Genomic DNA, 18,254 nt, shown 5'->3' with positions numbered 1-18,254 from the left:
TTAGAAAAAGAGCCAGAAACCCCTCAAAAATGGTGTCAGATTGAAATAACTATGTGCCTTTGCAACCGACGGTGGCCGGCCTTTACCCTCCCCCCGGAAAATATTCCCTTGGCTTTTAACCCCCTCCCCACGGAAAATATCCCCGGCGTTTATCCCCCCCCCCGAGGATAATAACATCCACGGAAAAATACCCCCTCCCCCAGCGGATGATAAGCCTTTTCGAATTTGAGATTTTTATTTGAGTTTTTTCCTCAGGGGGAAGGAATTTTTGTACTTGTGTATTATACGCCACTCATTCAAATTTATGCTGTGCAAAACTCGAGAAAACACCGGTTTGTTCGCTCGTTTTTTTTTTCAGGTTGGCGTGAGAAAAGACAAAGGCAAGTGACAGAATAGATGGGAAGTGTATAATTTGAGCTATATATTTACGCATAGAGGAGGGGGGTGGTAAAGTATTTTCACAGTTTGAAGTCAGAAAACAATTCTTACTTCATAATATGCAGAATATTGGTACCTAACACATTTTGCATGCAGACCTGCAACCCCCCCCCCCAATTTGCAAATATACAGCCCAAATTTGTTTCTAAAGTAGCGAAGAAACCGGTCTGTTCTCGAGTTTTACGCATCGTAAACTTGAGTGAGTGGGGTGTAATATACAAGTACCAGAATTTTTCATGGAGAGAGAGCTGGATTTCCCGGTATTATTTAAAAACGATCCGAAATTAAATTGAAAGAACAAGTTTTTTCAACTGAAAGTAAGGAGCAGCATCAAACCTTAAAACGAACAGAAATTATTACGTCTATGAAAGGAGTTGCCTCCTCCTCAAGACCTCGCTCTTTGTGCTAAAGTTTTTTTTTATAGAATTTTAAAATAAAGCTTATTATTCTAATTAAACGGCCATTGTGTTTCGGGAATCGTTCTTAAAGAATTAGGACAAAAAGTCAAAACTCTATGTGCCTTTAAGCTTCGCGATTTATTTGATCTGTCCCTAAATAAAAAGCCACTCATTACTTAGAAATGAATGGAAATTTCAAAAAAGATCATTTCTTGTGCAGGTACGATAAATGTTATTATAAAACTAAGTTTGATATCATTCCAAAAGTTTTGGGAAGATTACCTGAATTCTCCTAGAGAACTATTTTCATTTGCCTTTCTTCCTCTTTGGATGCACAATCCTACGTAGGGAGAGAATATTACGGTGGAAGTATCAAGTGAATAATTTAAATAAGTAAATATAACAATAAGCAATCCTTCCTTTAATAAACAACTTTAGGTGGTTCCAGAACCACAAGCCTACACTTCTCCAACCACTAAGTGGCAAGGGGTGGGCCTAATTTGCTATGGGGCGGATGAGGCAACTTCCCCTCCGACACCCCGGTTTCCCTCCAGGCCCCAGCTTCCCTCCCCCTCCCAGCTGAAATTTAGTTTCTCCAGAAATGTTTTCAAAAGTAGAATAAACTTGCATAATTCAAGTATCAAGTGAAACAGGTCAGTCTTCTTTAGTATATCTTTACCTTTTTTATTGCTATACGGCTAGTTTTTCAGTTTTCTCTGTCATTTTCACTTGATTTGGCTCCAACTTTGACCCCTCCTCATATGATATTGATAAAATTGCGCCATCCGTTGGGGTTTGGATTTAGTGATCTACTCAGAATGTCGTTGCAAACCATGAACTGGATGACCCCTATTCTCTTTTGACTCAAAATGCTTGACCAAATACCTTCCTTGGACATGCGTTGAAAAATGAGTGCATCACATTTACAAAAACAGTGAAATTACTTTAAAATGATCGTATAGAAGGTAGAAAACCTTGATTGAAAAAAAACCTAAATAGGATTCGAACGCAAGAAACTTTATTTTGTAGTCGAACACTGTACTAACAGAACCACTTCTTTTATAATCTAATTTGATATAATAGCGTTTGTTCCTTATTTGTGTAGCTTATTAGGGGGCTTGGAGGAGGAAAATACGACAGGTGTTCTTGCAAACCTCCAGTTGAGGGTCGAATTGGATGGAATAGTTTCTATCAAGATAAGCCACAATTTCGACTTTGTTGTACCTTACTGCTATAGTATTCTGCATTTTTTTTTTATGGTTAGACATATACTTCCTTCCTGCGAAGACGGATTATAAGCCAAAGGATTTCAGGGTAACGAACTGTGAATAAACAACCCACAATTGTTGTTTTGCCCATTAGAACAAGGCTTTTTTGCTGTGTAATATTTGGAAACGGAATCTGTAGGCTCAATTATAAAACAATGTCACACTTCCACGGCGCTCAGTGGCATCATATGTAACTAGTCTGTGTTCATCATACTCAAATTTTGTGACCTCCGAATTGCGTTACTTAACTTTCGTTGTTCTTGGTGTTTATTACTATGTATTAAGAAACAATACCAAATTACCATAATGCTCATTGACAGCATAATCGTGAATTGCGAATTGCGTTACTTAACTTTCGTTGTTCTTGGTGTTTATTACTATGTATTAAGAAACAATACCAAATTACCATGATGCTCATTGACAGCATAATCGTGTCACTAGTAATTATATTGTTATTAATAAAGTTAACTTATACTTGTTATTTTTTATACATAGCTCAGTTGGTTGGTTGTAATCTTGTTATTTTTAAAAATTGACTTTTTTAAAAGGACAAAAGCACAAAATTCTTCTATTTGAACAGATATCCCCATTAGATATTTCATTAGATGGTAGTCCTGTCTTTACCATCGTTCGGAAAAAAACTTGTTTTTTTTTAACTCTCATGTCATTAAACACAAAGCCGTATAGTACAGTCATTAACCGGTCAGGCTACCCGTTCCAGTTTTTAGATTGAAAAGAAACACTGCTTAAAAAGGGCAGAACTAAAATACAGAGTGTTTATTTGTTGTCCTATGTAAATAGTACGACAAGCAAGCTTTTGTTGCTCGGGTTCATCGACCAAGAAAGACCGCTACTTTCTTACGATTTTAGAGGAATAGTATATTAAGGTTTACAGTTACTCAGTGCTTGTCATTAAAAAAGCAACTGTTTAATCAAATTTGAGCAATCTCTTAGCTACAGTCAGAACCGTTCCTATGGAGGGGGGCAACTGGGTCAGTTGCCCAGGAGGCCATAGCTGGGGGCTGGGGGATTGCCCACTTTGATCCAATTGCTTATTTAGATTTGGCCTGATTTGCTTATATTTGAGTCGGTAGGGGGCCCTATAATTAATGTTTCTCCGGGCACCACCCGTCCCAGGAACCGCTCTGGCTACAGCCTGTTGAGTACTCTACAGAGTAGGTTACTCAATAATATTACTAGTAATATATATTATAATATTAGATATTAGGCGTTTAATATTTTCTACAAAGATGTTCAAAAAAATGTGGTTTGTAATTTATAATAATGAGCTATACTAGCAAAGTCTCAAAAAACAGATCAGCAAAACTAGCCTCACTGTCCTTAAAAGTGAAGAGGTTCAAGTCCAATAAAGGTTTATTGTACAAAAACATCTGGCTTTATAGGAAGCAAAACATATTGCGCCCAGTCTCCCCAACATCAAATTTCTAGTTTCCTTCCCGCCTCCTTCTTTCTTCTAGCCGTTTCTGAGACATTGCAGATACCCTGGATGCCCAAAGCTTCTATTAATTTAGCTCTCCTCTTCCCGCTTATTTAAATTCCAAGTTCTACTTAGTAGATAATATCGCCTACTAGCATAAAATTTCCTGAAAAAAAAACTTGCTCTCCACGGAAAAAGGAGAACGAGGCTAAATTAAAAACAGAATATGCACGTAATGCTTAAATAAAGTAGAATAACTATAACCCATAGAAAAAGTCAAACATTGGAATGACCAAAAGAATGGAAAAGCATGCATGAAACTCAGATATAGTGATGCGAGTTTAATTTCAGTAAAGATTTGGGCTTGGTGAAACTTGCATGATAAGGTACTATTGGTTCTTTCAGAATTTATTTTTTTATCTCAGCATATTGGGAGAAATATTCTAAAATATGTATCGTGATTTTGTTTTTAATCGAAAAAAGGAAATTATTCATTGATTCCCTAATATTTACTACACAAATCTCCTAGATTTTGATGGATTTGCTTTATACTAGTCGGTAAACGAGCACTTGTAATTACCAGCTGTCTACAGCCGGATCTAGGTTTCTTCTCAGATCCAGACCTAGTTTTTTTCCCTGTCGCACCATCAATGCTGTAAATACTGTAATTTTTGTTTAGAGTGTAAGTAAAACGTATTTGATGGGAAAATAACGGTACGGGTCGGGTATGTTATTTGCCGAAATTGCTAGTTTGGTCAGCTTACAATTTGTTTCCACTATTTGTAAAAGATGCATCTAAGCCTAGTAAAATCGCAATGGGTTAAGTCAATCGTGTCTAAAGCGAAGCTTTCATGAAACATATATTTACCCAGCACAATTAGCAATCAGTTCTTGGCAGCAAACTATAAGTAAGGAACGACTCGCTCCATTAGGAACCACAAATCTAACTAAAGAATTTTGAAAACAATAGACATATCCAAAACTTGCCGTTTTATGCTGATCCTAATTATGTAAACTTCATCAAGTTTATTGTTACCCATCAAAAGCTATCCGCCTGACAAAATTTGCCCGATTTTCGGAAAAGGGGGAATCATCCTCAAAAACGAAGTGATCCTAATGAAAATCTGACCATCTGATTTTTCAGGCAACTCACTGGAACTGAGTTGCTTAAAAGCTTACTACTTTCATTCCAAAATTGTTTCTACAAAGAGAAATGACTTTGATACTGCTTTTACTGCGACTGATAAAACGAAATAAAAGTGTCAATTGGACATGCATGCTGAAACATATTCCATGGATTTTGAAAAATATGTCTTGTGTCATTAACATAGTAAAATTTTTGTCTTCCTTCATTTTCGTGAACTGGTGCCTTAAGTTTTAATGCTACTCCTTACTTTAGTTTTTTAATTAATCTCTTAATATCTGTTGGTTTTTCAAATAATATCTTGAAACCGCCCCCCCCCCGCTGAAACATCTCCACACGAATAGTTCATCTACTCTCCCCCCGAATAATCATCTAATAATTACTACATAATATACCCCCCCCCCAAAAAGAAAGATGTATTTATGTTTTAAAAAAAATGGACTTGGTTTAAATTTGGATAAATTTAGGTGGATTTGGTTTGGATTTGATTGGATTTGGATAAAAAAAAAAATTTAATTACAAAAATGTAGACTTTAGTGGAAAAAGAGGGGTCTGAGGAGGGAACAGCCCCCCTTACATACGAAATTTTGTCTGTTCGTTTTAAGGTTTAATGTTGCTCTTGACTTTAATTCGAGAAAACTTGTTTTTTTGTTTTTTTTTTATTACCACAAAAGTGTTGTTATAAAAGTAATAGTAGTCCAGGAAATTAATATCAGTTCCTAAGTATCGAACCTAAGTATCAAACTTAGTACCGATACTAAAAGGGCAACTTCATTGATTGTCAAATGTATCCTCTATTAAATATAAACCACCAATATTAATGGTAATAGCCATTTCAGCATTAGGGCATCTGGTACAATGACCCAAAAATAGACGTAGTTTGACGTCAAAGATGACGCAAATGCTGACCATTTTAAAAGCAAGCAGTCACATTAGTGAAACCTAGTTGAGGCAATCGAATAAACTTCAGGTTTTACTGCTAAATTTGTCGCTCTATTTTTATGAATTAGACCCGAACTACAGTAGTTAATTACATTTGACTTGACTATTGTCAAGTCAACCCTGGTCAAGCAGTTCGTGCGACTGCGCGACTCGGTCCAATTGTAACTGAAACTCTAAAAGATGGAATTTTTGGTAACAATAGATTCATAAAAAAAATGGAGTATTATGCTGATTCTAAATATATAAGACTCATTAAGTTTTGTGTTATCCATCAAAAGTTATGAGCCCGAGAAAATTTGTCAGATCTGCGAAAGGGGGAAACCCGTTAAAACTCGAGGAATCCTAACGAAAATTACACCATCAGACTCAGCGTATCAGAAAACTCTACCGCAGAGGTTTCTTGCTCCCATCTGCAAAATTGCGGAATTTAGTATATTTTGCCAGAGAAACATCACGGATACGTTTTTTTCTTTGTTACTCCCAGGGGTCATCGTATTGAACCAGTGGTCCTAGAATGCCGGGAGAGAGCTCGTTCGAATGGAAATTAAAAGTTCTAGTACCGTTTTCAGGTGACTAAATACACTGGAAGGCAACTACCTCCTCTCACAGGCTCCCTTCCCCAAAAGGTCGCTCGATAAAAATTTCGTTCAGCATAGTTGAAATTTCCAATATCTCCAATAAATATGCCGTTGGGAATACCCCCACAGTCCCTGGGAAAAGGGCTGCAAGCTGTGAAATTTGTCCATATTGTTGACACATAGTATTTGTTATTGTAGATTAGTGATAGAGCTAGGACAATGAAATTTGGCAGGCGTATCAGGGACCAGACCAGATTAAATTATAAATTGTCGTTTCCCTGATTCGACCATATGGTGGGTGGGGGATTGGAGGGATTCTAATTCGGAAAAATTAAATAAGTTAATCTTAACTTACGAACGGGTGATCAGCTCTTAGTGAAATTTGATATTTAGAAGGATATCGTGCCTCAGAGCTCTTTTTTTAAATCGCGACGGGATCTGGTGACATTGGGGGAGTTGGAGGGGGAACCAAAAATCTTGGAAAACACTTAAAGTGGAGGGATTGGGATGAAACTTGGTGGTAAAGATAAGCACAAGTCCTAGATACGTGATTGACATAACCGGGACTGATCCTCTCTCTTTGGGGAGTTGGGGGGGGGGTTAATTCTGAAAAATTAGAAAAATGGGGTATTTTTAACTTATGAAGGAGTAATAGGATCTTTATGAAATTTCATATTTAAAAGAACCTCGTAACTCAGATTTCTTATTTTAAATCCCGACCGAATCCAGTGTCATTGGAGGGAGCTGGGAGGAGAACCGGAAATCTTGAAAAACGCTTAGAGTGGAGGGATTAGGATGAAACTTGGTGGGAGAATAAGCACAAGTCCAAGATTAGTGACTGACATAATTGGACCGGATCCGCCTCTCTTTGGGGGAGTTGGGGGGGGGATTCGGAAAAATTAGAAAAAATGACGTATTTTCAACTTACGAACGAGTCATCAGATCTTAATGAAATTTGATATTTAGAAGGATCTTGTGCTTCAGAGCTCTTATTTTAAATCCCCGCCATATCTGGTGACATTGGGGGGATTTGGAGGGGGAAACCGAAAATCTTGGAAAATGTGAAAATTGAGGTATCTTTATCTTACGACTGGGTGATCGGATCTTAATGAAATTTGATATATAGAAAGATCTTATGTCTCAGATCCTCCATTTTCAATTCGAATGAGATCCGGGGACATAGGGGGCTGGAGGGGGAAACAAAAATGTTGGAAACCGGAAATCTTTGAAAACGCTTAGAGTGGAGAGATCAAAAACAAGAGCTAATAAAAAAACAGATTTAAGATTTACCTAAATCTTAAAAAAGTAATTAACTCATGAAAAGAAACTTTCATATGATCGTTTAAGAGCAAAGATAAAACTTTTCAGAAAAAGTAAATGGTAGATTTCGCTTCTGTTCTGAAAATTTGTCTACAGCCAGCTCTTCCAAATGAGCTCCTGCACCCTATACCTGTGAGTACTCAATAAGCACAAACTTGATAGGCGTTCTTCACTCATAGTGCTTTTCAGTCACGTTTTTGTTCGCCTCAGGATGCTAAAGGATCTCTCTGCAGTACATGTTGTTGGTGGGATAGTCAGATAGGTAACAAGGGCTCTCATAATTGAAGAGGAAAATGTAGATTCAGAAAAAAGATCTATGAGCTTCACCACCTCACCACAGTTTTTCTTTTTCCACATATCATACAAGGTTCTTGCTTCCACTTCTAAATTTTCATTGTCATAGAACTTAGATAGATTTTTCATAGCGTTAACAGATGTATCCTTCGTCTTTTTTAAAATATTGGGATGAATAAGAATTTTTTTGGACGGGATTTTGTTGTGGTTGTTGAATCTCAATTCACGTGACACAATTAACGAGTCCAAATAAAGAATAAAAATAGCTAACCTATGGTTTTCTATTTGATTAGAAAACTGAAAAACGGGATGCTACCAACCAATTTGCAATTATTGATGTACATAATTTATCATTAAGAACTCGGGGTTTAAGGGGGGTCCCAATATCACATTGACCTGGGTTATTTGTTTGTTCTTCTTGTTTTCAAAAGACTTATCACAGGGGGGAAATTTATATCCACTAAACCGACACTTTGGGTGCTGATATTCGATTTTCAAGCTATTAGTGTCCTGAAGATAGGCTTTTGAAACCGATTGTATGTACATGGATCCACAAAGCTGATAACCCTTCACTATTGAAAATAAATGAAACTCACTGAATAGAAAACCTTAACTTATGGGAGTTCATCTTTTATCTTGAACGAATTTCCACAGAGCAAGTGGTTGGATACATGTTTTGGAAGAACGGAGCATAGTTGCATTCATTAAAATGTTTTCTGTAAAAAAAAAAGTAACAAATTATCTGGAAGTTCCAGGGATAAATTATTTCAATGGTTTTCTCCCAATTAGGTATCGGCATTTCGAGTTCCCAGTTTCTTGTACTTATTCTCTTCAGTTTTCTTCTGCATTTTCACCGCAAAAAAATTCCAAAGCTGTTTAAAATAAGTCTCGAGCCGTTGGGGAAGGGTGAGCCCTTTTCGTCCCCTTTTTTGTGGTAGAGGCAATGTTTTCGTTCTTTTTTTTCACTTGAGTCCTTTTTGCCTAAGGACATAGTGAGGTAAGTTTTGGACTGATTAAAAAAAATCTGGTTCTTATTTTTAGTCTCCCTTTTGGGGTAACCGTGCCCCCTGGATTTTTATCATTTTTTCCCTTGGTCTGGGGGCTCACGGCTATAAGTTTAATGAAGATCAGGGACTATTAGGATTTTGGATTTTTTCCGCTCTATTGCAAGACCCTCCCCCTTCCAGAGTTAAAGCTGGTGTCACTTACCCCTGGAGACGATCCTTAAAGTTTCAGTGTAAATCAGACATAAAACAAACAGTTTTTAGTTATTTTTCGGGTTGTAATTTATGCAGCTTGTGCCTCAAAACTAAAATTTTCATGCCAACTTAGGTCCATTTGGCCGGGGACTTGTGATCCTAAATTTCAAACTGTTCAGAAAAAAGTTGACGACGACCGAATGTTTTATTTTATTTTTATTGAGGCTCTTTTGGTCCAAGGCATTCCAAATATGATTTTCTATCCATGGATAAAAGTATTTGACTTATTTTCAAGGTGATGTCCTCACGATTCAAATACCTTTTTTTCAAGGTGATAAGTTATTTGACTTATTTTCAAGGTGATGTCCTCACGATTCAAATACCTTTTTTTGCACCAAGAAATGTAGAGAGCAAAGGTTCGAGTTCTTTAAAAACGTATGCCGATTTTTCGCTCTTTTTTGGGAGATGTAGTATTTTTTTTTTTCATTTTCCATTGAGAAAATACTACGTGTTTAGTAAGTTGTAAGTAAGTTGTAGGCTACTGTAAGTCAACGACAAAGAGGTTTTAAGACACTTTCTTAGCCTTCTAATACCCCCCTTTTCAAACAAATATGCGTGCTGCCTTTAACCAGGGCAATGATGTTTTAATGGTTCGCTTCATTCTAAAAAATGTTTTCGTCTTTGGGGTCATAATTTCGGTGGGATTAGGACCCTAAATTCTTTTTTTTTTAAGAGAATATTCCACTTGGTATGGGAGTCGTGGTCTTAAATTTCCATTATTTGAGGGAAAAACAGTTTGTTGGCTCTTTTTAGGGCACTGTCTTAAGCCAAGCCCATATTTTTTGTGTGTGTGGGGGGGGTGTATTTTCTTACATGTTTCAAGCCAATCAAAAGAAAAAAAGGTTCTAGTTCTGAGGCCCTTGTCACTTTTGCTTGGCCTGGTGACTTGTGGCCGTTAGTTGTTAGAGCCTTTTGGAGGAAATGAGCTTTTTTACCCTTTTTCAGGGCTGCTCAATCTCTACTAAGGATTTTCAAAAATACCCGTTAATGTCCTAGTTTTGCCTTTTCAGATCCTTTGATCGATTTTGCGCTACGGTCTCTTATTTTTATCGTAAGTATCATTACCAGAAGGGGATGTAAGGTCCCAACCAAACTTGTTTTGGGCTAAAATCTGCGATCACTGTTATTTCTTTCCATAGTTTGCAACGCATAAAACCTCTGGAAAATGAGAGATGTTGCAAAATCTATTTTTACCGACTTAACTGCTTTCTGGACTGGTGAAATTTGTTCAATAAAACCTTTTCAATAGCTGTAGTTATGATATGGATTCTCTTTGCTCAGTAAGACCACTCTGAAAAAAAAGACCTCCTTGCTATTTGCAACCATAAGAAAGACTTATGCTATAGTTGCTATAACTGTAAGAGATTAATGCATGGGAATTGTGCTTTGTATATAAAGGACTCGAGTTCAGTCCGATAGAAAATGTCACTTGTGTTGTTTCGCAGCTCTGACCCATCAGGCACATTTGCCAAAGCGATATATGAAGCCTTAGCAATAAATGTCAAATTTTTTCCTTCTTTTTTAGCTTCTGAGAGTCAAAGAACAACTAAAAGAAGAAATAGCAATCGAAGAAAATGTTCTGTCAGCTCAACGTTTACTTATCAAGAAGCTGAAACAACAAGATCAGAAGCTTTATAAAGATGGCATTGACGATATAGCTGGTGAGATTGAAGCAGTATGTGAGATTTTGAAAAAAAAGGAGACGAGAAGACAAAAGATGGAAACACTTTTGAAAGAAATACAAAACGGGGGGACGGATATACAGAGATTTGAGCTTGCATCACTTACGGAACAGGTTTAGTTTACCTTACCCATTTCTACAATTCATTTTTATGGATTTTTTTTCCAATAAAAGCTTACTGTTAAGATGAACCTTTAATAATTATCATTCCTGAATCACATATAAATGAAGATTTTTTTTCAAAGCGCTTTCTAACTTTTGGTTACTATCTTCTATGGTTTGCTCTTTACTACGTTGCAGCTGTTGCTGCAATTTTGGTACTGAGACGAGATCTAAACCAGGGGAGAGATTTGCAAAGGTGGTTACACTTCTGCTCGTAAGTATTAAAAGTCCAATGCAAATATTTGTGTTTGGATGTTTGAATGTCTATGAGCATCTGTTCTACTTTTAAGAGTTTCGGTCCATATCCCTCAAAATCACGACTTTACTACATATCTTTGAAAAAAACTGGTCCTTCTTCGTTTTTCTTTTCTTTTGAAGCAGTACAAATCTGGAAAAAGCACTTTTTTACATTTGAAGCCACTTAACCTCCTTTATAAATTTATTTGTAATAAGATATACTCCAACAAAATACAAGCAAAACAACACGCAGAAAAGTCAGAACACTGATCCCCACAAAGGCTCCGTGGCCTGTAGAGGAGGGGAATGCACATGCTATTACTATAAGACTATAAGATGCGCTTAAGATCATAGATGCATATGTAAGACACACTAACACAGTATAAGATCATATAAAATTATCTATTACTAGCTGTTGGTGTGGCGCTTCGCGCCCCCCCAATCCCCCCCGCGCGCGTAAGTCTTTACACGCCATATTAGTTACGCGCCATTGTAGTTGTGTCCCTCTGTCCCACCTGTGAATATATATATATATATATATATATATATATATATATATATATATATATTTAATGTGAATATATATATATATATTTAACTACGTAAAACATGCAAATATACAACATTCTTTGCTGTCCCATTGTCTGTCCATATAAATAGATTGTCAGGTTTACCAACTCTTGAACATGCAACATAATAATTGTCCATGGGAAAACAATCCGTATTCAGATCTATACCGCATTTTTCTAACGATTGCCCTTGAGCTTTGTTGATGGTGATTGCTACTCGAACATTTCCTGTGTCCCCGTCGTCATTTATATATCCCCCTGTGCCCCCGGCATCCCCGTCGTAGTTGTGTCCCTGTGTCCTGGTCGTCATTTATATTCCCTGTGTCCCGGTCGTCATTTGTGTTCCAGTATCCCGGTCTGTAATTTCTCTTTGAGTGTCCCGGTCGTCATTTATATTCCCTGTGTCCCAGTCGTCATTTGTGTCCCGGTGTCCCGGTCTGTAGTGTCATCTTATAATGACGTCAAATGCAAACCCACAAACAAACAAACATGCATATATACAACTTATTTTTATATACAGCTGCATAGAGATTACGGTCTGGTGCTTTTAATGTGGTTCTTTAGCGCGATTTTCAGATGTGTAAGGAAAAAACACAGATTTTAGGCATTAATTATTTTGGACATTAAGCAGCTGCCAGTAGAACATGTCTGTTTCTGTTTACATATGGCTTCTATTCACACAAAGTGTTCGTTAATATCGGTCTGAACTGTTTCGCGGTTATTTCTTTCTTGTTTTTAATGTACGAAACAGCGTAATAGGAAATTGTCTACAGCCTTTGGAAGAAACGTCTGATAAATGTGATGTCATTTATTACCAGATTCCAGAAGTCTCGGGGCTTCGGTCCATGATCGTGAAAAGGTATTTTGCTAAAAAAAAATGAGAACGGTAATGGGAACAATGACGCGATTCAAACTATCCACATGAACATGAGAATTTGATGACTGAATAAGACGCAATTTAGTGGGGGGATGAAAAAAGAGTAGATATGAATGATACTGGCACGGTGCTTTAAAACGTCAAGATAGGTGTATCCTTATACGGCTATACCCTTTGTGACAAGATTAGAACTGATTCGGTCGAAACTATTGCTTTACGTGCTCCTTGTTCCCAACTGAACCTAGACGCGAATACAGGAACAAAGATGCGGCTTTCGTTGCCAGAACTAGAAACAGGTATAAGATGCAGAGCGAGGGTGTCAACCCCGGAATGCTCGTCACTCATTTCCAATCAAATGGCCATAAAGCTTCTATTGGTGATCTCATTTCTTTTGTAGCGAGACACAAGCCTTTGCCCTACTTAGTTGACAAGGAGAAACTCAGAAAGGATATAGAGTCAGAAAAAGAAAAGGAGAGAGGACATCGCATCATACGCATGTTGCTCGACATCATCAACACGCTAGGTTAACAAGGTCTTGCATTTCGCGGCTAATATCATGAAGGGGGCAACTACGTTAAGCTAGCTAATCTGCTTTCGGGGCATAACGCTGAAATAAATCAATGGATGAGCAAGCAGAACATGCCACATGTCACCAGCTATCTGTCGGGATGTAGTCAAAACGAATTGATTGCCATTGTCGGAACAGAGCTGGTTCAGAGAATCGTAGCGAAAGTTAATGAAGCTCACTTCTTTGGAGTGTTTGCATACGGAACACCGGCTTTCAGCCACGGAGAATGTTTAGCTGTAGGTGTCCGATAGGTTGATGTCGAATGAGCCGCTAAAAGTGTTTATTCATCGTCGTTGATTCTGAGTCGAAGAAAGGAGTTGATCTTTTCGAAGAGATTCTGCAAGTTATGAGGAAGCTTGGTATCAATGAAGTCAAACTGGCATTTCAATGCTATGATTTTGCCAGCAACATGAGTGGCCGTTTTGAGGGAGCACTGGCTCACATTTGCAAGAAGCTCAGGAGAAATGTTCCATGCCTCAGGTGTCTCGTCCACAAAGAGGAGATTATAGTGAGCATCTGTGAATCAAGCTCTTTGACCCACAACATGTTTGGTGTCTTACAGAAAACCTATAATTTTCTCACCGGGGGATCCAAACGCTTCAATCTGTACCGCAAGGCTGTAGAAGAAGTTGAAGGCAAGCTTCATCTAAAGGTAATGTCAGAAACAAGGTGATCTGCAGGATCGGAGCTGCTTGAAGCGCTTTGGAGTCTCCTGCCAGAAGTTGCTGAACTGCTGAGAGAAATAGCAAATTCAGACACCCTTGATACAGACACCAAGTCGAAGTCCGACAGGCTTCTTAGTGCCATTACTTGATTCGAATTCAGGACACAGCTGTTGTTCATGAGGGCATTACTTTTTTGACCAAAAGCCCAGTTTCGTGAACTTCAAGCAGTAGAACTGAATATCGTTAGTTCCTGCAACTTGATGAAAGCAACGGTGACTGTCATCAAACAATCCATGAGCAACGAGAGCGAACTCGCTGGTCAAGTAACAGCATCTGTCAGTATGGCCAAGCAATTAATTTGCAGAGAAGAGGACGGTGATTGTTCCATGACTGACGAATAATTCTACTCTTGGTTGGAGGGAGAGCAGAGACGATACCATCGTCAGTGACGGCTTCCTAGAACATACGCCGATGGCGACAGGACAAGTGAAGTGCTTCGGATGTCGCTATCCATATTTATGCTACTGAGTTTAAGAAAATGTTAGCAGTGTTAGGGGAAGAGTTGTTCCTAGCATTCGAAGAAACAAAGGAGCTGGTATTTCCTGTCTTTGATTGCCTCGTGAACCTTGAGCTTTGCATTGTCAAGCTTTCAGTGCCGCATTCCCAATAACAGATATGCCTGTTCAAGCGTTCCAATCCGAAATGGAAATTTTTGCAGAAGTTTGCAAGCGTGAAAACGACAGAGTTTCTGGAAGCGTAGTTGAGTTTGCCCAGCTATTCTCTCAAGCGAAGAAGAATAGAAGAGGATTGCCTTTAGTGCACAGAGCATTCATATTTGCAAAAACAGCTCTGGTAACATCGGCCGAAGGTGAGCGGATATTCAGTAAAATGAAGATTGCGAAAAACAGATTGAGGTCAACAATAGGAGACGAAAGACTTGACCATCTCATGCTTATGATGTCAGAAAAAGACATGCTGACCAAGATCGACCTCAACCCTCTTGTAGCCAAGTGAAAAGTTGTAAAGCAGCGCCTGCTTAAGGTTTAGATGATTCATTTGTACGGGTTTATCATGTGTTTCATATTTTTTATTTGTTTTAAACTATAATATATGACATGTTTTTTTTTATATTAAACTTCAACAAAGGGTATCGACATCTGGAGAATTTTTTTGTCGGCACTTGCCTAATATTCGTCGGCACATCTCAGGCGTCCTCTCCCCCCTCCCGAAAGTTGGAAGGCTAGTGACGCCCCTGGAGCCCTAACCCTAATAATAGAGCTAGATCTATTAATCCTATAAAATTTCTATAATATCCCTAGACTATCTGTAAAAAATTGTATATTCTTTCTTCAAGTTCACTTTATTTGTCCGATTCATGTGGCTTTGAATCAGCATATAAAAGAACAATGGATACCAACAAAACTAATACAGTTCTGAAAATGCTTCGGACTATATGTAACCCCTTTAGGGTGGGCTGGGGCTCGTTTGTGAGGGTACTGATTTGTGTATGTGTAATTAACAATAAATCTTCTATAAATCAATGTAATCGAAGAAAATTTAAATTTATCATGTCACCAAACCACTTTGTCTATGAAAAGATAAATTCAAAAAAAGCTTGAAAATTAATTTCTGCGGAATATTCTTGATTCAATTTTTTTCTTGGACGACAAAAAGCCCTTATGACTTGCACACTTATATGAGTTTGTGGCAAATAGAGAGAGTTACTTTAAGGCTAGGTTTTTTTTTTATTTCTCTTACAGGCAAGGAGGAATATTCACTTTCAGAAACGAAACGGAAAATAATGAAAGTGATGACTTTTCTTTATGCTCTTAAGGCCGTGATTAAGTAAACTTGAAAACATCGAGCTTCAAAATTGAAGTTAGGTTAGCCTTCTGTCTTTTAATTCTCTAGAGACCATCGATTGTCAAAACTTCAATTAGCACCAATTATCAAGTCTTGTCAAAGGTTTTGATAGACAGCTTCCTTTGGTGAGATGCTTCAGCTGAGAAATAGTAATATATTTGGCTGCGTCTTTCAAAGCTTGGTTACCGACCAAGGGAGAAGAGAAAATGAGCAAAAGAGCACTATCATTCTCAAGTACAAAATGCCCATGTATATGCAACTGTGACGGCATGCATAGAGTGCATTTTAAAATTCATTGTTTTTTCCACTTTTTTTCCTAGGGATAGGCTATTTAAAATACCTCAGTTGATTAATTCGAAACTAAACACCGAACTTAGTTGAAAGCTTTCTTCGAGAATTCTTAGAAAACCAGAATTTTCTTACAAATTAAATGAAAAAAAAAATTAACTGAAAGTAAGGAGTGAAATTAAAACTTAAAACGAACAGAAATTACTTCGTATATGAAAGAGACTGCTTCCTCGTGAACGCCCCACTCTTTACGCTGAAGTTTTTACTGTTTAAAAAATTTGAGTCAAGAGAAAGAGTCAGACTTTAGCGTGAAGAGCGGGGCGTTGATGAGGAAGCAGTCCCTTTCATATATGAAGTAATTTCTGTTCGTTTCATGTTTTAATGTCACTCCTTACTTTAAGTTAAAAAATACTTGTTTTATTTAATTTAATTTCTGAACGTTTTTGAAGCAATGCATGTTTTGATTTATGCTCTCCGCAGATGAATAATTAAAACGAAATTTGCATATTTATTAATTTTTTTGGCTAAATGGCTTTCTCATAGTTTTGATCGAATGATTTTGAGAAAAAAAGGAGCGGGGAAGGAGATCTAGTTGCCCTCCCATTATTTGGTTACCTAAAAAGGCAACTAGAACTTTAATTTTTTTACGAATTTTTTTATTAGTAAAAAATTTTAATTTTTTTTAAAAAAACTTTTAGGGGTTGTTTCCCCCTATTTTCTAAAATAAAGCAAATTTTCTCAGGCTCGTAACTTTTGATAGGTAAGACTAAACTTGATTAAGCTTATATATTTAAAATCAGCATTAAAATGCGATTCTTTTGATGTAGCTATTGGTATCAAAATTCCATTTTTTAGAGTTTTGGTTACTATTTAGTCGGGTCGCTCTTTGCTACAGTTCGTTACCACGAACTGTTTGGTAAAGTTGGAGGACAAGCAATATAAACAAAGGTATTTAATTTCAAATGACAATACAATTAAGTATGTAAATACAAAGAAGGATAGAATGTAAGGAAAATGAATTTTCCTGTTACCGATACTAGACGATTAATCTTATAAGTACGGCTCTCGTATTGGAAGCCCCCGTGGAACTTTGGGATCAAAGCATCCATGAAGAATCCTTTTAGCTTGGGAAATATCTTATCGGTCCAAAAGCCTGGATCGCGGTCTATCTTTTCAATGTAGAAGTCTTTCTGGGTAAAAATCATGAAAAAGCAAGTATCTAGCTGAGCACATTCAAGCTGACATTGTACTTGGTAAATGTATTTGTGGCCTCGTTTGAGGTTGACCAGTCCATTCTTTCCAACTTCCATGCAACAGTCCGCCTTAGCCTCTTTTCGGTTCTTTATCCACTCGCCTATCCCCAAATTTTTCGCAGTTTTGCAGTTGCATTCCTCGCTTTGATTTAATTTTCCCCATGATTTCAGCTTTGTATGCACAACTTTACTGAAGACTCCTGACTATTTCTCATTTCTAGGTTTCTTCATTGCATTGAAATAATTTATGAAAATTTCACACTCTATTGAGAAGCAGCTGATTATACCAGCTTGTCATTTTGGTCTCTAGGGGGTATTATCGGCGATCTGAAACGATTCTTTCTGGCAACCGAATTGTAAAAATTTCAGGTAGCTGAAAATATTCTATGGGACTCTTAGAAAACAGGAAAATACATCGAAAAATGGTTCCAATCATCTTACAGGTTATTGTATTCTGCTCATGATAGTACCGATTTTCTTCCAAAAGCAATATCCTTCATAGAGTACACTTGTGAAAAAGACCTAGACATTTTCTAAGATTTCTAAGCAATTAGAGGAAATAGAGCAAAATCCTTTCAAACATTTTGTAGCATCTTCAAGAAGCTATGGCCTGATATTAAAAGCGGCATCTTCCGCCAATGAATACTTGAGTACTTTTTAAATATAAATTTTCAATTTAACATGGGATTTTCGAGTTCCATCAGTTCAATTAATCACGGCCTTAATTCTTATAGATAATTCAGGACCTTTCGTTATAAAACATTAGGTAGATTGGATTTAAAACTTTAGCCAGCAAATTCGAAGCAAAACTTTTCAAAAATCTTTTTTTCCTTGTGTGTCACATTCTAGAAGTATCCCTGGAATATTCAAATCTTTTTTTCTGAAGCTCGTAAGATTGGTTTTCCTACCCAATTGAAACCCCTGGTTTGTTAGTTTGTTAACAGCCGAACAGGTGAGGCAGCAATTGGACGGTGGAAAAGGATATTAAAGATTGACTTCGCTACATCTTTTC

The 18,254-nt window shown here is 37.3% G+C and overlaps 1 protein-coding gene across 1 annotated transcript in view; it reads left to right on the top strand.

The window, feature by feature from the left end:
• LOC136031081 (uncharacterized) overlaps nucleotides 1–10,945 on the top strand; it is a 57,364-nt gene extending 46,419 nt beyond the window's left edge. Inside the window, exon 4 of the mRNA XM_065710355.1 lies at nucleotides 10,605–10,945. Within this exon, the coding sequence (XP_065566427.1) occupies nucleotides 10,605–10,880 (276 nt within the window). The 3' untranslated portion in view covers nucleotides 10,881–10,945. The remainder of the gene's footprint in view (nucleotides 1–10,604) is intronic.
• Nucleotides 10,946–18,254: the final 7,309 nt, after the last annotated feature.

This window comes from Artemia franciscana, chromosome 1 (genome assembly GCF_032884065.1).
Source record: "Artemia franciscana chromosome 1, ASM3288406v1, whole genome shotgun sequence".
Classification (NCBI taxonomy): Eukaryota; Metazoa; Arthropoda; class Branchiopoda; order Anostraca; family Artemiidae; genus Artemia; species Artemia franciscana.
The sequence above is the reverse complement of the archived record's forward strand: the minus strand, read 5'-3'. Positions and strand labels throughout refer to the sequence as shown.